A 25,666-nucleotide genomic window follows, 5' to 3' on the forward strand; every position below is an offset into this window, starting at 1 on the left:
TGCAGCTGTTATACTATCTCTAATTAACAATGCCGCCCCCCCCCCCCCCCCCCACCTCTTTTACCACCCTCCCTAATCTTGTTGAAACATCTATAACCAGGAACCTCCAACAACCATTTCTGCCCCTCTTCTATCCAAGTTTCCGTGATGGCCACCACATCGTAGTCCCAAGTACCGATCCATGCCAGTCCCGTACCAGCCTCCCCGGACAGGCGCCGGAATGTGGCGACTAGGGGCTTTTCACAGTAACTTCATTGAAGCCTACTCGTGACAATAAGCGATATTCATTCATTCAAGTTCACCCACCTTATTCCTGATGCTTCTTGCATTGAAGTATACACACTTCAACCCATCTCCGTGCCTGAAAGTACTCTCCTTTGTCAGTCTTACCTTCCCCACTGCCTCACTACGTGCTTTGACATCCTGAATATCGGCTTCCTTAGTTGCTGGACTACAGATCCGGTTCCCATTCCCCTGCCAAATTAGTTTAAACCCTCCCGAAGTGCACTAGAAAACCTCCCTCCCAGGATCGAAAGAGAAAATGCTGGAAAATCTCAGCACGTCTGGCAGCATCTGTAGGGAGAGAAAAGAGCGAACGTTTCGAGTCCGATGACCCTTTGTCAATGCTGGGCAGACGGAGGAGACGGGAGTGACGGGAGAGAAGCAGTGGGGCAGTCCACTCCGTTTGGACCTGACAGTAATGGGGCCGTTAGTCAGGGGCTGAAGAGGTGAGTCAGACTGAAGAAGGATCAGGAATTGCCCCAGTTGGAACTGAAGAGGTAAAAGTCAGGATTCGCAGAATCCAACCGATATGAGCTGCAACATTGGTCACAATCTGCTGAGCTACGTCGCTCCCAGAGGAAGAGGAAGTCCCAGATAGACCGAGTTTATAATGAAATGTGTTAAAAATATTGATAATTGATATTACCTTGTAGATAGTTTAATTTTTACAGTATGTCGTAGTAAGGGACTGAAGAGGGGAAGGGTTAGTAGTGGGGCCCTTAAATGGTGGTGGGGGGGGGGGGTGTTAGAATGATCATGTGACCTGATCGGCCAATCGGGCCTCAGCGCGTGGATCCTGGACTGAGTGCAGACATTCACGGTAGAATCGATCCTGGAGCTGTTAGACATCGATCGCGCATCCCAGCCCTCTGTGCATTGTTATAGCTACCCTGTACTGTTCTCTGCAGCCACGGGTGGCAAAGTCTTTGTAGTTGAAGTGATCAGAGAACATGCGGCTTTGTAAATGAAGAAAACTGTTTATTAATTAGCTAAAACACTTCAGAGTTTCTGTGATGTAAGATTACAGTTGGATATTACAGCGAAATACAACTGTGGTTAACTCTTATTAATAACTTGAAAAATATCCGGCCCCGGGGGGAGACCCCACGGTGCCTGGCCCGCGTTCGGGGCCCACCGATCTGCGGATGGGCCTGTGCCGTGGGGGCACTGTTTCCCTCCGCGCCGGCCTCTGTAAGGCTCTGTGATGTCCTGCGCGGAGAAGAAACCCCCTCCGCATGCGCAGGAACACACTGGCGGTCCTGCGCATGCGGCAACTCGCGCCGGCCGGCGGAGGCCCTTCAGCGCCAGTTGGCCAATGCCAGCCTAGCCCTCAGAAGTGCGGAGGATTCCGCAACTTGCGGAAGGCCCGATGCCGGAGTGGTTCACACCGCGCTTTGGCGCTGGTACGGGCCGTCCCGCCGATTCCGGGAGAATCCCGACCTTTGATTCTGTGCTGGTCAGGAGATTACCTCGTATCTCCACGTGGCCTGTCTTCAGGGGTCCTACTCCTGTCAGCACGCCACCTGTGGTCGGATGCTAGAATCTCAGTCTCTGTATACGGCACTTATCCTTACTTCCAGTTCGATTATTAAATTATACACAAATGATATTCGACATATCATTACATATCCTAACAAATAGTTTGTTGTTGTTCAAACCTGGTGATCACCAATCACACGGATATTACACCCTCAAAATGTGGGTTTCCTCCGGGTGCTCCGGTTTCCTCCCACAGTCCAAAGATGTGCCGGTTAGGGTGTATTGACCATGCTAAATTGCCCTCAGTGTCCAAAAAAGTGTTAAGTGGGGGTTTCGGGGATAGGGTAGATACGTAGGCTTCAGTATGGTGCTCTTTGTAAGGGCCACTGCAGACTTGATGGGCTGAATGGCCTCCTTCTGCACTGTAAATTCTATGATTCTATGAATCGATGAAAATGTGAGGCCCCCCTCCCTCACTTACCTCACAAACTGAGGGACCCCTCCCCTCCCTCACTCCCCTCAAACTGAGGGACTTCTCCCCTCCCTCACTCCCCTCAAACTGAGGGACCCCTCCCCTCCCTCACTTACCTCAAACTGAGGGGCCCCTCCCCTCCCTCACTCCCCTCAAACTGCGAGGCTCCTCCCCTCCCTCACTCCCCTCAAACTGAGGGACTTCTCCCCTCCCTCACTCCCTCCTCAAACTGTGAGAATCCTCCCCTCCCTCACCTCAAACTGAGGGACCCCTCCCCTCCCTCACTCCCCTCAAACTGAGGGACTCCTCCCCTCCCTCACTCCCCTCCCTCACTCCCCTCAAACTGAGGGACTCCTCCCCTCCCTCACTCCCCTCAAACTGAGGGACTCCTCCCCTCCCTCACTCCCCTCAAACTGAGGGACTCCTCCCCTCCCTCACTTACCTCAAACTGAGGGACTTCTCCCCTCCCTCACTCCCTCCTCACACTGTGAGGCTCCTCCCCTCCCTCACTCCCCTCAAACTGAGGGACTCCTCCCCTCCCTCGCTCCCTCCTCAAACTGAGGGACTCCTCCCCTCCCTCACTCCCCTCAAACTGAGGGACTCCTCCCCTCCCTCACTCCCCTCAAACTGAGGGGCTCCTCCCCTCCCTCACTCTCCTCAAGCTGAGGGAATCATCCCCTCCCTCACTCTCCTCCCTCACTCCCCTCCCTCACTCCCCTCCCTCACTCCCCTCAAACTGAGGGACTCCTCCCCTCCCTCGCTCCCCTCAAACGGTGAGCCTCCTCCCCTCCCTCACTCCCCTCCCTCACTCCCCTCCCTCACTCCCCTCAAACTGAGGGACTCCTCCCCTCCCTCACTCCCCTCAAACGGTGAGCCTCCTCCCCTCTTTTCTTCTGCCAGAGTCTGCGCCCCTTGAACACGTGTGTTGCGTGCCAGTTGACATGTGTCCTCTGATTTACCTTGTTCTTCCCTCAGCCTTGACTGAGGAACTGCTGCAGCCCCGCGTGTTGCTGTGAAAGGGTTAAGGTCTCAGTTCCTGTGCTTTGATTGAGACGGTTTGTGAGGTGCTTCACTCAGAGACCTAATGGCATTAGGCGCTAGTTTGTATTATCAGCTGATACACACATGACGTTGGCTGTCAGGATGGAGGGGGTGGGTGTTATGAAGGGAGGAGAGTGCAGCAAAAAAACAAGCAGGGGAGTGTTGATGTTGTGGTCTCGTTGTTAACCGCACGGGGCCATAAGAAATGGGAAACGAGCAAAAACTGTTCAGTACCGTGAAGTCCAGAGAAGGATATCTGTCAACGTTGTTCAAGAAAACAACATGCTTTGTTCAACACGGTTGATCAAATGTGACTGGATCTAAAATATAAACAGAATTAATGCACCTCCGTGACCAGCTCCAGACCAGACGTTTCTTTCTGGTTGGCTGTGGGCTTTGAGATAAGATTGCAGAAAGAACAATGTCCTGGAGGTGGAGTTGGAGGAGCCTCCCACAGGTACCAAGTGCAAGGGAGGGGTTGGGATGGGGAGAAAGAGAGAGGAGAGAGAGAGGACGGGGAGCCAAGGAGAACGGGAAGGACCGTGGCAAAGACAGGAGAGGGGGAGAAGGGAGGCGAAAAGGGGATCGAGAGGGGGGGGGGGGGGGGGGGGCGGGGGGAAGGGTGGAGGGAAAGAGAGCGAAGTAAGGACAGAGGGAAGAACAAGGAGCGAACAGACGGAAGAAGAGAGACAGAAAAAGAGAGAGAGAAAGAGCTGGAGCGATAGAGGGACGGGGAGTCAGGAGAGGGAAACTCGAGCCAAACATCTTGGAAATCTTAATGTTTGAGTTTATTCTGGTCTGTGCTGCGTTGAATGCTTTAAAAGTTTGAACATTCAGTTTGCAAACGACTGTGAGAATATAAGATTGTTGAGGGTTTTATTGAACGTAAGATTGTTGAGGGTTTTATAATATAAGATTGTTGAGGGTTTTATAATATAAGATTGTTGAGGGTTTTATAATATAAGATTGTTGAGGGTTTTATAATATAAGATTGTTGAGGGTTTTATTGAACATAAGATTGTTGAGGGTTTTATTGAATATAAGATTGTTGAGGGTTTTATTGAATATAAGATCGCTGAGGGTTTTTTTGACACAGTCCTTACTGTGGGCTGTGGTTTGAGTTTGTAGTTGGAAGGAAGTTCTTACATTTTCCTCCTCTTTGTATCTGGAACTGTGACAATTTTTGGAGAAAGTCCTTCTGCTGGAGCGGGATAATTGCACAGGCTGGCCTGGGGCGTGGGGAGGGCTGGCCTGGGGCGTGGGGAGGGCTGGCCTGGGGACTGGGGACTGGGGCGTGGGGAGGGCTGGACTGGGGACTGGGGCGTGGGGAGGGCTGGACTGGGGACTGGGGACTGGGGCGTGGGGAGGGCTGGACTGGGGACTGGGGCGTGGGGAGGGCTGGCCTGGGGCGTGGGGAGGGCTGGCCTGGGGACTGGGGACTGGGGCGTGGGGAGGGCTGGCCTGGGGACTGGGGACTGGGGCGTGGGGAGGGCTGGCCGGGGGACTGGGGCCTGGGGCGTGGGGAGGGCTGGACTGGGGACTGGGACGTGGGGAGGGCTGGACTGGGGATTGGGACGTGGGGAGGGCTGGACTGGGGCCTGGGGCGTGGGGAGGGCTGGACTGGGGCCTGGGGAGGGCTGGCCTGGGCCTGGGGTGTGAGAGAGCTGGCGGGGTGGAGTGAGGGTGAGTGGGAGGAGAGGGGTGGCGAGGGGAGGAGAAGGAATGGGGAGTGGTGCGTTGGGCTGTACGATTGTGTGTTGGAGGCAGGGAAGGAGATTGGATCAGGTTTGTGACGGTATTGACACAAGTGTTTTTCCCCTTACCCCATTAGTTGGGAGGGAAAGCTCACTATCCAGTACCCCGTGAGCATTCAAAGAGATCCCTCTGAGCAGGGACCGTGGGGAAATGCCCTCTTGCTCTCATTATCCACCCATTACGTGGAGCGAGGGATAACAGGTTGAAGGGTCCAGCCACATGGGAACCCCACCACCTGGAGATTCCCCGCCAAGTCGTTCACCACCCTGATTTGGAAATATACCGTCGTTCCTTTATTGCTGCTGTGTCAAAACCTGGAACTCCCTCCCTAACTGCACAGTGGATGTACCTATACCACATGGACTGTAGCGGGTCAAGAAGGCAGCTCACCACCACCTTCTCAACTAGGGATGGGCAATAAATGCTGGCCTATAAATAACTGCTGAACCCTAGAAATAAATATATAAATCAAACTCTTTCGCTGAGGCGGTCGATCTCCCCTCCTCAGGGGGTTGGGTGGTGAGCCCACCTCTGAACAGCTTGGTCGCCCCAACCTGACTCTCCGGCAGTGGCTCCGTTCATTGGCTGACGTCGTGGCTTCCGCCCCCATCTGGGAGGCAGTCCTGCCTCTGATAGCCGCTGGCCATCTGATTGGCTGGCAGCTCCCAATTCCCAGCAAGTCCAGGGGACCTCAGCCAGTCCCCCACAAGGATCATGTTCCCAGGTCAGGTGCCAAGGTAAATGGGATAGTGTTGCCGGCTGTGGCCAGTCCCAGGTGGGGGGTTGATGTGGGGCGGGGGGGGGGGTTCACAATCGGGTGGCTCTGGGGGCGTGGGGGTGGGCAATCAGCATTGGGGAAGGGTCTCGGTTAGGACGATCAAGAAGCTGCTCCCCTGTCCGCTGTCAGTCCGTCAGCATGTGCCTGACTGCCTCATCATGGGGTCTCGCTGCCACCATCCCTCCCCACATGGGGAAAATTCCAGGAGAAATGGATCATCAATGGGAATGGTGTTCCCTGGCAAGTCACCCAACATAACACCCCTCCCTCCCCTCCCCAACCTGCTCCTGATGGTGGGTGGGGGTGGCAGAAAATCTCAGCCTTCGAGTGTGCCAGGAAATTCGCAATAACTGGAAACTAGCCAATGTGCCTTTTTTTTTAGCCTCTTGCTTTTCCAGAACCCCGTCGGCCAACCCAACACAATAGCCCCTCAATACTGCCTCTGGGCCCAGAGGGTGGGGAGGGGGGTCACATCACCCAGTGTCTCATTAACCAGCTGGCCAGGGCAAGTGTGCAGACGCCAGGCATGGGCGTGAAGCAGCCCAAGTTTGAATATCTCGATTGTCAACAAGGGTCATGTGTCAGTTTTCACCTGAACTCTTCTGCTCACACAGTCGCCCTCCACCCCCCACATCTATACCCATTTGCAATCCACCCTGGGCTAACCTCATGCAATTGTCCAATTCAGCTAAACAGCGCACCCTATATTTACGCTGACGTCAGGGGTGGGAAAAGAGCAGAGGGTAATGAAATGAAATGAAAGTCGCTTATTGTCACGAGTAGGCTTCAGTGAAGTTACTGTGAAAAGCCCCTAGTCACCACATTCCGGCGCCTGTCCGGGGAGGCTGGTACGGGAATCGAACCGTGCTGCTGGCCTGCTTGGTCTGCTTTAAAAGCCAGCGATTTAGCCTGGTGAGCTAAACCAGCCCCTCGCGTGGAGAAGCTCGGGTTAATAAGAGACACCGCGGGATGGTTTGAAAGGCAAATTGTGCAGGTCTAACCTGATTGAGCTCTTTGATGAAGTCTCAGAGATCGTTACTGAATTACTCCGATTGCTGCTCGACTTTTAAAAGGTGTCGATGGCAGCCATGATGTGGAGATGCCGGCGTTGGGCTGGGGTGAGCACAGTAAGAAGTCTTACAACACCAGGCTAAAGTCCAACAGGTTTGTTTCAAACACGAGCTTTCGGAGCGCAGCTCCTTCCTCAGGTGAATGGCGAGGTGACCTCGCCATTCACCTGAGGAAGGAGCTGTGCTCCGAAAGCTCGTGTTTGAAACAAACCTGTTGGATTTTAACCTGGTGTTGTAAGACTTCTTACTGACATTTAAAAGGCATTTGATGACGTTACCACATAATAAAATCCCATTGTGTTAAATTACTGTTGGTAGCTGGAGTATGGAATTAGCTGGGGTATAGGAGTGGTGAACAGACATTAGGGTGAATTCTCCGCCGGCAGTGCACCCCTGCCCATGTGTTCCTGGAGTCGTGGGGTGGCCACAATGGGAAAGCCTATTGCCCAGCGGTGGGAACGGAGAAATTTAAATTCTTTTAAAAAAAATTTGGAGTACCCAATTCATTTTTTCCAATTAAGGGGCAATTTAGCGTGGCCCAATCCACCTACCCTGCACATCTTTGGGTTGTGGGGGCGAAACCCAAGCAAACACGGGGAGAATGTGCAAACTCCACACGGGCAGTGACCCAGAGCCGGGATCGAACCCGGGACCTCGGCGCCGTGAGGCAGCAGGGCTAACCCACTGCGCCTCCGTGCTTCCCGTGTAATTCGAATTCAGTAAAATCTGGAATTGAAACACTTATAGAACATAGAACATAGAACAGTACAGCACAGAACAGGCCCTTCGGCCCTCGATGTTGTGCTGAGCAATGATCGCCCTACTCAAACCCACGTATCCACCCTATACCCGTAACCCAACAACTCCCCCTTAACCTTACTTTTTAGGACACTATGGGCAATTTAGCATGGCCAATCCACCTAACCCGCACATCTTTGGACTGTGGGAGGAAACCGGAGCACCCGGAGGAAACCCACGCAGACACGGGGAGGACGTGCAGACTCCACACAGACAGTGACCCAAGCCGGGAATCGAACCTGCGACCCTGGAGCTGTGAAGCATTTATGCTAACCACCATGCTACCGTGCTGCCCTTATGATGACCATGAAACCATTGTCAATTATCGTAAAAACCCATCTGGGTCACTAATGTCCTTTAGGGAAGGAAATCTGCCGTCCTTACCCGGTCTGGTCTACATGTGACTCCAGACCCACAGCAATGTGGTTGACTCTTAAATGCCCTCAGGGATGGGCAATAAATGCTGGCACAGCCAGCGACGCCCACATCCCACAGAACGAATAAACAAAAAGGGAGGATGGCAGGAGAGATGACTGAGGAGATTGCTATCTGGGTGACTAACTGGTTCTGGGATGATGATCCAGGATGAAGGATTTTAGATATGTGGAGAGATTGGAGAAGCTAGGAACGTTCTCCTTAGACCAGAGGAGGTTAAGGGGAGACTTGCTAGTCGAGTTCAAAATAGCACGGGGCTCTGATGCAGTAAACAGGGAGAATCCATTTCCTCAGCCTCATGGATCACTGAGCAGAAATCACCGATTTGAAATAATTGGTAAAAGAATAATATTAATCTTTATTATTGTCATACGTAGTCTTACATTAACACTGCAATGAAGTTACTGTGAAAATCTCCCAGTCGCCACATTCCGGCGCCTGTTCGGGTCACAAAGGGAGAATTCAGAATGTCCAATTCACCGAACAGCACGTCTTTCGGGACTTGTGGGAGGAAACCGGAGCACCCGGAGGAAACCCACGCAGACACGGGGAGAATGTGCAGACTCCGCACAGACAGTGACCCAAGCCGGGAATCGAACCCGGGACCCTGTAGCTGTGAAGCAACTGTGCTAACCACTGGGTTACCATGCCACCCAAGGGCGCAAGGGGGTAAATGCGAAAACGTTCCCTCCGGGACCCCACATTGAGAGAGTTTGGTCCCTTCCGCTGACTGTTTGGAGAGAGCTAGCGTGCTGGGTCTGACGGTGAGTTGGATACTGGGGAATCCAGACCTGTCTCCGCACCCTCCCAGTGCGGCTCACCTGAGTCTCGGAGGAATTTCATTCTTGAGGAGTGGGGAAACCTCCGTTGATATATCAATGACTGAGCTTGTGCTTTGAGCTATTCAGACTGGAAAGACTGTAGAACAGAAGATAAAGGGGCAGGCTGCACTGAGTTTGCCGAGGGTTGGACTTCACACCTTCTTGCTGTATTTGCAGTGACGCTGTGAAACCTCGCCGGGTTTGATCCTGGTTCCAATGCAGGGAGGAGGAGTAGGTGGCGTGAGGGGGTCCTGCTCGGGGGGGGGGGGGGGGGGGGGGGGGGGGGGGGGCATGCAGCCTGGCCACCATCCAGAAACAATTCTGCTCTTATGAAAAAAAGAGTAGAGATTGCAGAGGGCGTTTTGCCGCTGGGCGGCGGTCTGGGCATCGCGGGTATGGCACGTGGGTGTTGCTGAGCTGGAGTAACAATCCCGAGGAGACAAATTCAAATTCCACTGCAATAATTTGAGGGTTGTTTTGAAATTTACAACAAATAGCTGGAAATAAGCAGCTGGTCTCAGTAAACGTGATGGTGAAGCTGTCCAAATTGTTGGAATAAAGCTGCTCCCCTTGGAAAGCTGACACCCTGCACGGCATCTTGGTATCTCCTGTCCCGCACCAACCTGACCATCTGAAGTGGGGGTACAAGGCAGTCTGTCGTATCAAATCATTAGCAGCAGGGGTCGGGAAAGGCTCACCTCACAAGGGAGCCAGGGGCAGGTAATAAATGCCAGCCATATCAGCGATGACCCCATCCTCTGAATGAATAAGAAAATAACGAAATAACAATCTTTAGTTTCACAAGTAGGCTTACATTAACACTGCAATGAAGTTACTGTGAAGGGCAGCACGGTGGCCTAGTGGTTAGCACAACCGCCTCACGGTGCTGAGGTCCCAGGTTCGATCTCGGCTCTGGGTCACTGTGCGTGTCGAGTTTGCACATTCTCCCCGTGTCTGCGTGGGTTTCGCCCCCACAACCCAAAAATGTGCAGGGTAGGTGGATTGGCCACGCTAAATTGCCCCTTAATTGGAAAAAATAATTGGGTACTCTAAAAATTAAAAAAAAAAGTTACTGTGAAAAGCCCCTAGTCGCCACATTCCGGCGCCTGTTCGGGTACACAGAGGGAGAATTCAGAATGTCCAATTCACCTAACAGCACGTCTTTCGGGACTTGTGGGGGGAAACCGGAGCACCCGGAGGAAACCCACGCAGACACGGGGAGAACGTGCAGACTCCGCACAGACAGTGACCCAAGCCAGGAATCGAACCTGGGACCCTGGCGCTGTGAAGCAACAGTGCTAACCACTGGGAATAAAGCACAGGGATGGCAACGAGCAAACATAGAACATAGAACAGTACAGCACAGAACAGGCCCTTCGGCCCTCAATGTTGTGCCGAGCCATGATCACCCTACTCAAACCCACGTATCCACCCTATACCCGTAACCCAACAACCTCCCCCTTAACCCTACTTTTATTAGGACACTACGGGCAATTTACCATGGCCCATCCACCTAACCCGCACATCTTTGGACTGTGGGAGGAAACCGGAGCACCCGGAGGAAACCCACGCACACACGGGGAGGACGTGCAGACTCCACACAGACAGTGACCCAGCCGGGAATCGAACCTGGGACCCTGGAGCTGTGAAGCATTTATGCTAACCACCATGCTACCCTGCTGCCCCTTTTTGTTTTTTTTCAACAAATTCAACAAAGTGTAGCTTTCATGGTGAAATCACCCGTTAGATTCTCTTCAGCCCTGTTATTGGGCTCCCTGTGCCAGGCAGACTGTGGAATGGGTGCGATACCTCAATCCACTCAAATGAGGCAGGGTTGAGATGTTTGGTGAATGCACTCCTCATTTTTCTCTCTCTGTCTCTCTCTTTTCTCGATCTAGGGCTCCACCAAATCTACCAAGAGCCTTCCGTCCCGGCACAGACCCTCTCGGTAAGGAACACATTTGCTGCTGCCTCTCTGAATTGATGCATTTTGTATTGAATCCAGGATGGGGGGCTGCTGGAAGGCCAGGCTTTCACCCACTCAGGATTCTCGGCCTGAGTGAGCTGGTCACAGTCAGAGTGAGTTTAATATCTGTGCCCCGAGGGGAAGGAGTGATGGCCAGAGTCTTTCGTCCTAATTCACAGCTGGGTGTGGTGAATGTATTATGCCAATAATCCACCAGTGTATTTGTATCTGTGCTGTTGCCCTTGTATTTGTATCTGTGCTATGCTGTTGCCCTGTGGGCTTCTCCTATGGGCCATTGTATGGCATTATCCATAGGGGAACATGTTGGGGCATGTATGGGCTCCGCCCATGGCTCCTCCCCTTGAAGGGAGGTATAAAGAGCGGCCGACCTGTAGGCGGTTCTCAGTATTGGATCAGTCGCAGGCAGGCACTGTTCTAAGTTGATTAAAGCCACGGTTTACTTCTACTCTTGTCTCGAGTGAATTGATGGTCGCATCAATGGGATTTTCCGTGTTGCTGAAAGTGAATGGAGTTTTGGCTGGAAGGCCACATGTTACGTTCTTCCTCGCAAGAAGCCCCACCACGGACGAGGCTGTCGAATCCCGCCCATAATTGTTGGATCTGTTTCACCATTTATCTGCATTTCGCTGTCTCTGTGTGTTTGGCTGTATTTTTTATCTCTGCGGGCGATCGAATGGAAGAGTCAGGTGTTGAGTGTGTTTGGCCGGGTGTTTCCTGGTGCTCGCAGTGCTGAGAAAGACCCCGTTAGCTAACGGGATGCTGTTTTATCTTGGAGCCTCAGCGGGATACTCTGTTCCAAAGTCACACTTAGTCCCATTTCCTGCACTAAGGAGCCCCAACCTAAAGACCCCCCAAGGCGACACCCAGACACCCCCCAACACCCCAAATCACCAATACGAGAGTCATCGTGTCCCCCACACTCTGCTTATAAAGGCAGGGCCCCCCCCAGTCCCGCTCCTCGCCACGGGCAAAATGTCACCCAGGCACAATGGCACTGCCCATCGGCAACTCAGGCAGTCCCTCTGACAGTGACACCTGGGCAACCTTGCAGTGCCAGGGTGGCACCCAGGTGGCATTTCCAGGGAGCCCATGTGGAATCAGGGTGCCTGGGTACCATCCAGCCCTGTGTCCAGCCACCCGGGGGTCGCCGGTCCATTGGGAGACCCCCCCCTAAGTGCCTATTAAACCAGGTCCCTGATGGTGCAGACCAGTTCTAACCAACTCTCAGGTGGGCTCACCAAGGGCGTGAGTGTGATTAATGTTTTTTAATAGCTTTATGTTACTGCGTGTCAATGTCAGTCAGTGATTGTGTATTTATGTCTGTGTCTGTCAGTCAGTGATTGTGTATTTCTGATTGTGTCTGTCAGAAATTGATTGTGTATTTCTGATTGTGTCTGTCAGTCAGTGATTGTGTACTTCTGTCTGTATCTGCCTGTCAGTGATTGTGTATTTCGGTCTGTGTCTGTCAGTCAGTGGTTGTGTATTTCTGTCTGTGTCTGCCTGTCAGTGGTTGTGTATTTCTGTCTGTGGGTCTGTCAGTCGGGGATTATGTATTTCTGTCTGTGTCTGTCAGTCCGTGATTGTGTATTTCTGATTGTGTCTGTCAGTCAGGGTCTATGTATTTCTGTCTGTGTCTGCCTGTCAGTGATTGTGTATTTCTGTCTGAGTCTGTCAGTCAGGGATTGTGTATTTCTGTCTGTGTCTGTCAGTCAGGGATTATGTATTTCTGTCTGTGTCTGTCAGTCAGTGATTGTGTATTTATGATTGTGTCTGTCAGTCAGTGGTTGTGTATTACTGTCTGTGTCTGCCTGTCAGTGATTGTGTATTTCTGTCTGAGTCTGTCAGTCAGGGATTGCGTATTTCTGTCTGTGTCTGCCTGTCTGTGATTGTGTAATTCTGTCTGTGTCAGTCAGTCAGTGGTTGTGTATTTCTGTCTGTGTCTGCCTGTCAGTGGTTGTGTATTTCTGTCTGTGGGTCTGTCAGTCGGGGATTATGTATTTCTGTCTGTGTCTGTCAGTCCGTGATTGTGTATTTCTGATTGTGTCTGTCAGTCAGGGATTGCGTATTTCTGTCTGTGTCTGCCTGTCTGTGATTGTGTATTTCTGTCTGAGTCTGTCAGTCAGGGATTGCGTATTTCTGTCTGTGTCTGCCTGTCTGTGATTGTGTAATTCTGTCTGTGTCAGTCAGTCAGTGATTGTATATTTCTGTCTGTGTCTGTCAGTCAGTGGTTGTGTATTTATGTCTGTGTCTGTCAGTCAGGGATTATGTATTTCTGTCTGTGTCTGTCAGTCACAGATTGTGTATTTATGATTGTGTCTGTCAGTCAGTGGTTGTGTATTTCTGTCTGTGTCTGCCTGTCAGTGATTGTGTATTTCTGTCTGAGTCTGTCAGTCAGGGATTGCGTATTTCTGTCTGTGTCTGCCTGTCTGTGATTGTGTAGTTCTGTCTGTGTCAGTCAGTCAGTGATTGTATATTTCTGTCTGTGTCTGTCAGTCAGTGATTGTGTATTTCTGTCTGTGTCTCAGTCAGTGGTTGTGTATTTCTGTCTGTGTCTGTCAGTCAGTGACTGTGTATTTCTGATTGTGTCTGTCAGTCAGGGATTGTGTATTTCTGTCTGTGTCTGTCAGTCAGTGATTGTGTATTTATGATTATGTCTGTGAGTCAGTGGATGTGTATTTCTGACTGTGTCTGTCAGTCAGTGATTGCGCATTTATGTCTGTGTCTGTCAGTCAGTGGTTATGTATTTCTGTCTGTGTCTGTCAGTCAGTGATTGTGTATTTCTGATTGTGTCTGTCAGTCAGGGATTGTGTATTTCTTTCTGTCTCTGTCAGTCAGGGATTGTGCAGTTATGATTGTGTCTGTCAGTCAGTGGTTGTGTATTTCTGTCTGTGTCTGCCTGTCAGTGATTGTGTATTTCTGTCTGTATCTGTCAGACAGGGATTGTGTATTTCTGTCTGTGTCTGTCAGTCAGTGATTGTGTATTTCTGTCTGTGTCTGCCTGTCAGTGATTGTGTATTTCTGTATGTGTCTGTCAGTCAGTGATTGTGTATTTCTGTCTGTGTGTGTCAGTCAGTGAAGGTGTATTTATGATTGTGTCTGTCAGTCAGTGGTTGTGTATTTCTGTCTGTGTCTGCCTGTCAGTGGTTGTGTATTTCTGTCTTTGTAGGTCTGTCAGTCGGGGATTATGTATTTCTGTCTGTGTCTGTCAGTCCGTGATTGTGTATTTCTGATTGTGTCTGTCAGTTAGGGTCTGTGTATTTCTGTCTGTGTCTGCCTGTTAGTGATTGTGTATTTCTGTCTGAGTCTGTCATTCAGGGATTGCGTATTTCTGTCTGCGTCTGCCTGTCTGTGATTGTGCAATTCCGTCTGTGTCAGTCAGTCAGTGATTGTATATTTCTGTCTGTGTCTGTCAGTCAGTGATTGTGTATTTCTGTCTGTGTCTGTCAGTCAGGGATTATGTATTTCTGTCTGTGTCTGTCAGTCACAGATTGTGTATTTCTGATTGTGTCTGTCAGTCAGTGGTTGTGTATTTCTGTCTGTGTCTGTCAGTCAGTGACTGTGTATTTCTGTCTGTGTCTGTCAGTCAGTGAAGGTGTATTTATGATTGTGTCTGTCAGTCAGTGGTTGTGTATTTCTGTCTGTGTCTGCCTGTCAGTGGTTGTGTATTTCTGTCTTTGTAGGTCTGTCAGTCGGGGATTATGTATTTCTGTCTGTGTCTGTCAGTCCGTGATTGTGTATTTCTGATTGTGTCTGTCAGTTAGGGTCTGTGTATTTCTGTCTGTCTGCCTGTTAGTGATTGTGTATTTCTGTCTGAGTCTGTCATTCAGGGATTGCGTATTTCTGTCTGCGTCTGCCTGTCTGTGATTGTGCAATTCTGTCTGTGTCAGTCAGTCAGTGATTGTATATTTCTGTCTGTGTCTGTCAGTCAGTGATTGCGCATTTATGTCTGTGTCTGTCAGTCAGTGGTTATGTATTTCTGTCTGTGTCTGTCAGTCAGTGATTGTGTATTTCTGATTGTGTCTGTCAATCAGGGATTGTGTATTTCTGTCTGTGTCTGCCTGTCAGTGATTGTGTATTTCTGTCTGTGTCTGTCAGACAGGGATTGTGTATTTCTGTCTGTGTCTGTCAGTCAGTGATTGTGTATTTCTGTCTGTGTCTGTCAGTCGGGGATTATGTATTTCTGTCTGTGTCTGTCAGTCCGTGATTGTGTATTTATGATTGTGTCTGTCAGTCAGTGGTTGTGTATTACTGTCTGTGTCTGCCTGTCAGTGATTGTGTATTTCTGTCTGAGTCTGTCAGTCAGAGATTGCGTATTTCTGTCTGTGTCTGCCTGTCTGTGATTGTGTAATTCTGTCTGTGTCAGTCAGTCAGTGGTTGTGTATTTCTGTCTGTGTCTGCCTGTCAGTGGTTGTGTATTTCTGTCTGTGGGTCTGTCAGTCGGGGATTATGTATTTCTGTCTGTGTCTGTCAGTCCGTGATTGTGTATTTCTGATTGTGTCTGTCAGTCAGGGATTGCGTATTTCTGTCTGTGTCTGCCTGTCTGTGATTGTGTATTTCTGTCTGAGTCTGTCAGTCAGGGATTGCGTATTTCTGTCTGTGTCTGCCTGTCTGTGATTGTGTAATTCTGTCTGTGTCAGTCAGTCAGTGATTGTATATTTCTGTCTGTGTCTGTCAGTCAGTGGTTGTGTATTTCTGTCTGTGTCTGTCAGTCAGGGATTATGTATTTCTGTCTGTGTCTGTCAGTCACAGATTGTGTATTTATGATTGTGTCTGTCAGTCAGTGGTTGTGTATTTCTGTCTGTGTCTGCCTGTCAGTGGTTGTGTATTTCTGTCTTTGTAGGTCTGTCAGTCGGGGATTATGTATTTCTGTCTGTGTCTGTCAGTCCGTGATTGTGTATTTCTGATTGTGTCTGTCAGTTAGGGTCTGTGTATTTCTGTCTGTGTCTGCCTGTTAGTGATTGTGTATTTCTGTCTGAGTCTGTCATTCAGGGATTGCGTATTTCTGTCTGCGTCTGCCTGTCTGTGATTGTGCAATTCTGTCTGTGTCAGTCAGTCAGTGATTGTATATTTCTGTCTGTGTCTGTCAGTCAGTGATTGCGCATTTATGTCTGTGTCTGTCAGTCAGTGGTTATGTATTTCTGTCTGTGTCTGTCAGTCAGTGATTGTGTATTTCTGATTGTGTCTGTCAATCAGGGATTGTGTATTTCTGTCTGTGTCTGCCTGTCAGTGATTGTGTATTTCTGTCTGTGTCTGTCAGACAGGGATTGTGTATTTCTGTCTGTGTCTGTCAGTCAGTGATTGTGTATTTCTGTCTGTGTCTGCCTGTCAGTGATTGTGTATTTCTGTCTGTGTCTGTCAGTCAGTGGTTGTGTATTTCTGTCTGTGTCTGTCAGTCGGGGATTATGTATTTCTGTCTGTGTCTGTCAGTCCGTGATTGTGTATTTATGATTGTGTCTGTCAGTCAGTGGTTGTGTATTACTGTCTGTGTCTGCCTGTCAGTGATTGTGTATTCTGTCTGAGTCTGTCAGTCAGAGATTGCGTATTTCTGTCTGTGTCTGCCTGTCTGTGATTGTGTAATTCTGTCTGTGTCAGTCAGTCAGTGGTTGTGTATTTCTGTCTGTGTCTGCCTGTCAGTGGTTGTGTATTTCTGTCTGTGGGTCTGTCAGTCGGGGATTATGTATTTCTGTCTGTGTCTGTCAGTCCGTGATTGTGTATTTCTGATTGTGTCTGTCAGTCAGGGATTGCGTATTTCTGTCTGTGTCTGCCTGTCTGTGATTGTGTATTTCTGTCTGAGTCTGTCAGTCAGGGATTGCGTATTTCTGTCTTTGTCTGCCTGTCTGTGATTGTGTAATTCTGTCTGTGTCAGTCAGTCAGTGATTGTATATTTCTGTCTGTGTCTGTCAGTCAGTGGTTGTGTATTTCTGTCTGTGTCTGTCAGTCAGGGATTATGTATTTCTGTCTGTGTCTGTCAGTCACAGATTGTGTATTTATGATTGTGTCTGTCAGTCAGTGGTTGTGTATTTCTGTCTGTGTCTGCCTGTCAGTGATTGTGTATTTCTGTCTGAGTCTGTCAGTCAGGGATTGCGTATTTCTGTCTGTGTCTGCCTGTCTGTGATTGTGTAATTCTGTCTGTGTCAGTCAGTCAGTGATTGTATATTTCTGTCTGTGTCTGTCAGTCAGTGATTGTGTATTTCTGTCTGTGTCTCAGTCAGTGGTTGTGTATTTCTGTCTGTGTCTGTCAGTCAGTGACTGTGTATTTCTGATTGTGTCTGTCAGTCAGGGATTGTGTATTTCTGTCTGTGTCTGTCAGTCAGTGATTGTGTATTTATGATTATGTCTGTGAGTCAGTGGATGTGTATTTCTGACTGTGTCTGTCAGTCAGTGATTGCGCATTTATGTCTGTGTCTGTCAGTCAGTGGTTATGTATTTCTGTCTGTGTCTGTCAGTCAGGGATTGTGCAGTTATGATTGTGTCTGTCAGTCAGTGGTTGTGTATTTCTGTCTGTGTCTGCCTGTCAGTGATTGTGTATTTCTGTCTGTATCTGTCAGACAGGGATTGTGTATTTCTGTCTGTGTCTGTCAGTCAGTGATTGTGTATTTCTGTCTGTGTCTGCCTGTTAGTGATTGTGTATTTCTGTCTGAGTCTGTCATTCAGGGATTGCGTATTTCTGTCTGCGTCTGCCTGTCTGTGATTGTGCAATTCCGTCTGTGTCAGTCAGTCAGTGATTGTATATTTCTGTCTGTGTCTGTCAGTCAGTGATTGTGTATTTCTGTCTGTGTCTGTCAGTCAGGGATTATGTATTTCTGTCTGTGTCTGTCAGTCACAGATTGTGTATTTCTGATTGTGTCTGTCAGTCAGTGGTTGTGTATTTCTGTCTGTGTCTGTCAGTCAGTGACTGTGTATTTCTGATTGTGTCTGTCAGTCAGGGATTGTGTATTTCTGACTGTGTCTGTCAGTCAGTGATTGTGCATTTATGCCTGTGTCTGTCAGTCAGTGGTTATGTATTTCTGTCAGTGTCTGTCAGTCCGTGATTGTGTATTTCTGATTGTGTCTGTCAGTCAGGGTCTGTGTATTTCTGTCTGTGTCTGCCTGTCAGTGATTGTGTATTTCTGTCTGAGTCTGTCATTCAGGGATTGCGTATTTCTGTCTGCGTCTGCCTGTCTGTGATTGTGCAATTCTGTCTGTGTCAGTCAGTCAGTGATTGTATATTTCTGTCTGTGTCTGTCAGTCAGTGATTGTGTATTTCTGTCTGTGTCTGTCAGTCAGGGATTATGTATTTCTGTCTGTGTCTGTCAGTCACAGATTGTGTATTTCTGATTGTGTCTGTCAGTCAGTGGTTGTGTATTTCTGTCTGTGTCTGTCAGTCAGTGACTGTGTATTTCTGTCTGTGTCTGTCAGTCAGTGAAGGTGTATTTATGATTGTGTCTGTCAGTCAGTGGTTGTGTATTTCTGTCTGTGTCTGCCTGTCAGTGGTTGTGTATTTCTGTCTTTGTAGGTCTGTCAGTCGGGGATTATGTATTTCTGTCTGTGTCTGTCAGTCCGTGATTGTGTATTTCTGATTGTGTCTGTCAGTTAGGGTCTGTGTATTTCTGTCTGTGTCTGCCTGTTAGTGATTGTGTATTTCTGTCTGAGTCTGTCATTCAGGGATTGCGTATTTCTGTCTGCGTCTGCCTGTCTGTGATTGTGCAATTCTGTCTGTGTCAGTCAGTCAGTGATTGTATATTTCTGTCTGTGTCTGTCAGTCAGTGATTGCGCATTTATGTCTGTGTCTGTCAGTCAGTGGTTATGTATTTCTGTCTGTGTCTGTCAGTCAGTGATTGTGTATTTCTGATTGTGTCTGTCAATCAGGGATTGTGTATTTCTGTCTGTGTCTGCCTGTCAGTGATTGTGTATTTCTGTCTGTGTCTGTCAGACAGGGATTGTGTATTTCTGTCTGTGTCTGTCAGTCAGTGATTGTGTATTTCTGTCTGTGTCTGCCTGTCAGTGATTGTGTATTTCTGTCTGTGTCTGTCAGTCAGTGGTTGTGTATTTCTGTCTGTGTCTGTCAGTCAGTGAATGTGTATTTCTGTCTGTGTCTGCCTATCAGTGGTTGTGTATTTCTGTCTGTGGGTCTGTCAGTCGGGGATTATGTATTTCTGTCTGTGTCTGTCAGTCCGTGATTGTGTATTTCTGATTGTGTCTGTCAGTCAGGGTCTGTGCATTTCTGTCTGTGTCTGCCTGTCAGTGATTGTGTATTTCTGTCTGAGTCTGTCATTCAGGGATTGCGTATTTCTGTCTGCGTCTGCCTGTCTATGATTGTGCAATTCTGTCTGTGTCAGTCAGTCAGTGATTGTATATTTCTGTCTGTGTCTGTCAGGTAGTGATTGTGTATTTCTGTCTGTGTCTGTCAGTCAGGGATTATGTATTTCTGTCTGTGTCTGTCAGTCACAGATTGTGTATTTCTGATTGTGTCTGTTAGTCAGTGGTTGTGTATTTCTGTCTGTGTCTGTCAGTCAGTGACTGTGTATTTCTGATTGTGTCTGTCAGTCAGGGATTGTGTATTTCTGTCTGTGTCTGTCAGTCAGTGATTGTGTATTTATGATTATGTCTGTGAGTCAGTGGTTATGTATTTCTGACTGTGTCTGTCAGTCAGTGATTGTGCATTTCTGATTGTGTCTGTCAGTCAGGGATTGTGTATTTCTGTCTGTGTCTGTCAGTCAGGGATTATGCAGTTATGATTGTGTCTGTCAGTCAGTGGTTGTGTATTTCTGTCTGTGTCTGCCTGTCAGTGATTGTGTGTTTCTGTCTGTGTCTGTCAGTCAGTGATTGTGTATTTCTGTCTGTGTCTGTCAGTCAGTGATTGTGTATTTCTGCCTGTGTCTGCCTGTCAGTGATTGTGTATTTTTGTCTGTGTCTGTCAGTCAGTGATTGTGTATTTCTGTCTGTGTCTGTCAGTCAGTGATTGTGTATTTATGATTGTGTCTGTCAGTCAGTGGTTGTGTAGTTCTTTCTGTGTCTGTCAGTCAGGGTTTGTGTATTTCTGTCTGTGTCTGCCTGTCATTGATTGTGTATTTCTGTCTGTGTCTGTCAGTCAGGGATTATGTATTTCTGTCTGTGTCTGCCTGTCAGTGATTGTGTATTTCTGACTGTGTCTAACAGTCAGTGATTGTGTATTTCTGTCTGTGTCTGCCTGTCAGTTATTAAGTATTTCAGTCTGTGTCTGTCAGTCAGTGATTGCGTATTTCTGATTGTATCATGCCTGTCAGAGATTGTGTATTTCTGACTGTGTCTGCCTGTCAGTGATTGTGTATTTCTGTTGTGTCTGTCAGTCAGTGATTGTGTATTTATGATTGTGTCTGTCATTCGGTTGTTGTTTATTTCTGTCTGTGTCTGCCTGTCAGTGGTTGTGTATTTCTGTCTGTGGGTCTGTCAGTCAGGGATTATGTATTTCTATCTGTGTCTGTCAGGGTTTGTGTATTTCTGTCTGTGTCTGTCTGTCAGTGATTGTGTATTTATGATTGTGTCTGCCTGTCAGTGATTGTGTATTTATGTCTGTGTCAGTCAATCAGGGATTGTGTACTTCTGTCTGTGTCTGTTAGTCTGTGATTGTGTATTTCTGTCTGTGTCTGTTTGTCTGTGATTGTGTATTTCTGATTGTATCTGTCAGTCGGTGATTGTGTATTTATGATTGTGTCTGTCAGTCAGTGGTTGTGTATTTCTGTCTGTGTCTGCCTGTCAGTGGTTGTATATTTCTGTCTGTGTCTGTCAGTCAGTCAGTGATTGCGTATTTCTGATTGTATCTGTCAGTCTGTGATTGTGTATTTCTGACTGTGTCTGTCAGACAGTAATTCTGTATTTCTCTCTGTGTCTGCCTGTCAGTGATTGTGTATTTCTGACGGTGTCTGTCAGTCAGTAATTGGGTATTTCTGTCTGTGTCTGCCTGTCAGTGATTGTGTATTTCTGTCTGTGTCTAACAGTCAGTGATTGTGTATTTCTGTCTGTGTCTGCCTGTCAGTTATTGTGTATTTCTGTCTGTGTCTGTCAGTCAGTGATTGCGTATTTCTGATTGTATCTGCCTGTCAGTTTTTGTGTATTTCTGACTGTGTCTGCCTGTCAGTGATTGTGTATTTCTGACTGTGTCTGCCTGTCAGTGATTGTGTATTTCTGGTTGCGTCTGTGTTATGGGCACTGAATAAGTCCTAACATCCGAGTCTCAATGTCAACTGGCAAATTCAGCCCCATCTGACTGTGTTCCAGTCTGTGTCTGTGTGTGTGACTATTTTACTGTCTGTGTGCCTGTCAGGCTGTCTGTGTGCGTATCATGTGTGTGTTTGTGTATGTCTGTGTGTGTTTGCATGTTTGTGTGTGTGTGATCTTGTGTGTGTGTGTGTTTACCTGTGTAAGAGTGTGTATATATATGTGACTGTGTTTGTTTGTGTGTGCATGTGCCTTGGTATGTGTGTTTGTATGTGTGTTTGACTTTTTACTTATGTTTGACTATATGTGTGTGTATGTTCATTTGTGTTTGTGTGAAAGTGTGTGTGAGATTTTGTCTTTATGTGTGTGTGTGCCTGGATGTGTGTGTTCCTGTGTGTGAACATATTACTGAGTGTTTGCCTATCTGATTGGGTGTGTGTGAGACTGTGTGTATTAGAACATAGAACATAGAACAGTACAGCGCAGAACAGGCCCTTCGGCCCTCGATGTTGAGCCGAGCAATGATCACCCTACTCAAACCCACGTATCCACCCTATACCCATAACCCAACAACCCACCCCCCCCCCCCCTCCCTCCCCCTAACCTTACTTTTTAGGACACTACGGGCAATTTAGCATGGCCAATCCACCTAACCCGCACATCTTTGGACTGTGGGAGGAAACCGGAGCACCCGGAGGAAACCCACGCAGACACGGGGAGGACGTGCAGACTCCGCACAGACAGTGACCCAAGCCGGGAACCGAACCTGGGACCCTGGAGCTGTGAAGCATTTATGCTAACCACCATGCTACCGTGCTGCCCTGTTGTTTGTATGTTTGACTGCATGTGTGTGCATGTGCCTGTGATTATATTGGATTGCACGAGAGAGTGAATGTGTGGTGTGTGTGAGTGTGTGTGAATGTGAGTTGTCTGTGTAAGTGTATGAGTGTGTGTGTTGTGTGTATGTCTGTCTGTGTGAATGTGTGTGTGTGTGTGTGTGTGTGTGTGTGTGTGTTGCACTCACTGGAGATACCCTGGGCGAGATTCTCTTTCCCGCCACACCCGTTTCCCAGTGAGGCGCGTTCCTGCCGGCAGCGAGAGTCTCCGTCCCAGCAACCGGCCAATGGGGTTTCCCATTGTGGCCAGCCCCCATGCCGTCGGGAAATCTGTGGCGTAAATGCGTTGCCAGTGAAACAGAAGGTCCCGCCGACGGAGAATCCAGCCCTATCTTCTTCATGAATGGGGAACAAAGAACAGACAGCACAGGAACAGGCCCTTCGGCCCTCCAAGCCTGTACCAGTTATGATACCAACCTTGGCCCAAACCCTCAGCCCTTCCTTGTGCCGTATCCCTCTATCCCCGTCCTATCCATGTGTTTGTCAAGATGCCTTCTGAACGCCGTTAATGTATCTGTTTCCACAGCCTCCCCTGGCAACGCGTTCCAGGCACTCACCACCCTCTGTGTAAAAACCCTGCCTCGTACATAGAATCATAGAATTTACAGTGCAGAAGGAGGCCATTCGGCCCATCATGTGTCCACCGGCCCTTGGAAAGAGCACCCTACCCAAGCCCACACCTCCACCCTATCCCCGTAACCCAGTAACCCCACGTCACCTTTTTGGACACTAAGGGACAATTTAGCATGGCCAATCCACCTAACCTGCACATCTTTGGACTGTGGGTGGAAACCGGAGCACCCGGAGGAAACCCACGCACACACGGGGAGAACGTGCAGACTCTGCACAGTGACCCAAGCCGGGAATCGAACCTGGGACTCTGGAACTGTGAAGAAACTGTGCTAACCACTGTGCTACCGTGCCGCCTATAATGCCACCCATCTCCTCTAAACTTTGCCCCATGGACCTTAAACCTATGCCCCCTAGTGACTGACCCCCCCACCCTGGGAAAGAGTGCCTGCCCATCCACTCTATCCATGCCCCTCATAATCTTGTAGATCTTTAATAATAAGATTTAGTGTCACAAGTAGGCTTACATTAACACTGCAATGAAGTTACTGTGAAAAGCCCCTAGTCGCCACATTCCGGCGCCTGTTCGGGTACACAGAGGGAGAATTCAGAATGTCCAATTCACCTGACAAGCACGTCTTTCGGGACTTGTGAGAGGAAACCGGAGCACCCGGAGGAAACCCACGCAGACACGGGGAGAACGTGCAGACTCCGCACAGACAGTGACCCAAGCCGGGAATCGAACCTGGGACCCTGGCGCTGTGAAGCAACAATGCTAAACACTGTGATACCGTTTGCCCACGGGGTCACCCCTCAACCTCCGTCGTTCTAATGAAAACAGTCCGAGTCTATTCAGCTTCTCCGCATAGCTAACACCCTCCAGGCCAGGCAACATCCTGGTAAACCTCCTCTGCAACCTCTCCAAAGCCTCCACATCCTTCTGGTAATGTGGCAACCGGAATTGTGCGCAAAATTCCAAGTGCGGCCTTACCAACGTTCTATCCAAGTGTAGCCCAACCTGCCAGTTTTTATACTCGATGCCCCGTCTAATGAAGGCAAGCATGGCCGCACAGTGGTTAGCACTTCTGCTTCACAGCGCCAGGGTCCCGGGTTCGATTCCCGGCTTGCGTCACTGTCTGTGCGGAGTCTGCACATTCTCCCCGTGTCTGCGTGGGAGAAAGTGCAAACTCCACACAGACAGTCACTTGAGGCCGGAGTTGAACCTGGGTTCCTGGTGCTGTGAGGCAGCCGTGCGAACCACTGTGCCAGTGTGCCGCGAATCGTTCCCTTGTACTGTGTGTGTACTGGTCTCGCACAGGACGTACATGTACAGGCAATGTGTGAATAGATTCTGTACACAATAAAAACGACAATGTATATTTGCATTGCAGCTTCACTCCAGCATCCATGGTATCACTGCACGGTGATCAGAAAAAATCTGACTCCAAACCACATTAGGAGATAATAGATCAGGTGACTAAATGGAGATTTAATGAGCATTTTAACAGGGGAGAGAGGCGGAGAGGTTTAGGGAAGCAATTCCAAAACCTGGGACCCCGGCAGAGTGAAGGCTGCCATTGGTGGAATGGTGAAAATCAAGAATACAGAAGAGGTCAGAGTTCAAGGAGTGCAGATACGTCAGAGGGTTGTTGGGAGATAATGGAGATAGATAGAGAAATACAGCACAGAACAGGCCCTTCGGCCCACGATGTTGCGCCGAACTTTTGTCCTAGGTTAATCATAGAATTTTGGACAATTTATCATGGCCAATCCACCCAACCTGCACATCTTTGGACTGAGGAAACCCCCAGTCACGGGGAGGATGTGCAGACTCCACACAGACAGCGACCCAAGTCGAAATCGAACTTGGGACCCTGGAGCTGTGAAGCAATTGTGCTATCCACAATGCTACCGTGCTGCCCTTAAGAAGTTAACCTACACTCCATTATTCTACCCTAATCCAAGTACCTATCCAATAGCCGCTTGAAGGTCCCTAACTTTTCCGACTCAACTTCTTCCACAGGCAGTGCATTCCATGCCCCCACTACTCTCTGGGTAAAGAACCTACCTCTGACATCCCCTCTATATCTTCCACCATTTATCTTAAATTTATGTCCCCTTGTAATGGTTTGTTCCACCCGGGGAAAAAGTCTCTGACTGTCTACTCTATCTATTCCCCTAACCATCTTATAAACCTCTGTCAAGTCGCCCCTCATCCTTCTCCGTTCTAATGAGAAAAGGCCTAGCACCCTCAACCTTTCCTCGAATGACCTACTCTCCATTCCAGGTAACATCCTGGTAAATCTCCTTTGCACCTTTTCCAAAGCTTCCACATCCTTCCTAAAATGAGGTGACCAGAACTGCACACAGTACTCCAAATGTGGCCTGACCAAGGTTTTGTACAGCTGCATCATCACCTCACGGCTCTTAAATTCAATCCCTCTGCTAATGAACGCTAGCACACCATAGGCCTTCTTCACAGCTCTATCCACTTGAGTGGCAACTTTCAAAGATCTATGAACATAGACCCCAAGATCTCTCTGCTCCTCCACATTGCCAAGAACCCTACCATTAACCCTGTATTCCGCATTCATATTTGTCCTTCCAAAATGGACAACCTCACACTTGTCAGGGTTAAACTCCATCTGCCACTTCTCAGCCCAGCTCTGCATTCTATCTATGTCTCTTTGAAGCCGACAACAGCCCTCCTCACTATCCACAACTCCACCAATCTTCGTATCATCTGCAAATTTACTGACCCACCCTTCAACTCCCTCATCCAAGTCGTTAATGAAAATCACAAACAGCAGAGGACCCAGAACTGATCCCTGTGCCACTGATAACTGGGGTCCAGGCTGAATATTTGCCATCCACCACCACTCTCTGACTTCTATCGGTTAGCCAGTTTGTTATCCAACTGGCCAAATTTCCCACTATCCCATGCCTCCTTACTTTCTGCATAAGCTTACCATGGGGAACCTTATCAAATGCCTTACTAAAATCCATGTACACTACATCCACTGCTTTACCTTCATCCACATGCTTGGTCACCTCCTCAAAGAAGTCAATAAGACTTGTGAGGCAAGACCTACCCCTCACAATCCGT

The 25,666-nt window shown here is 48.8% G+C and overlaps 1 protein-coding gene across 1 annotated transcript in view; it reads left to right on the forward strand.

The window, feature by feature from the left end:
• Nucleotides 1-3,431: 3,431 nt before the first annotated feature.
• Nucleotides 3,432-25,666, forward strand: part of tns1b (tensin 1b) — a 299,976-nt gene continuing 277,741 nt past the window's right edge. Inside the window, exons 1-2 of the mRNA XM_038790323.1 lie at nucleotides 3,432-3,731; nucleotides 10,830-10,879. Of these exons, the coding sequence (XP_038646251.1) occupies nucleotides 3,696-3,731; nucleotides 10,830-10,879 (86 nt within the window). The 5' untranslated portion in view covers nucleotides 3,432-3,695. The remainder of the gene's footprint in view (nucleotides 3,732-10,829; nucleotides 10,880-25,666) is intronic.

This window comes from Scyliorhinus canicula, chromosome 2 (genome assembly GCF_902713615.1).
Source record: "Scyliorhinus canicula chromosome 2, sScyCan1.1, whole genome shotgun sequence".
Taxonomy (NCBI): Eukaryota; Metazoa; Chordata; class Chondrichthyes; order Carcharhiniformes; family Scyliorhinidae; genus Scyliorhinus; species Scyliorhinus canicula.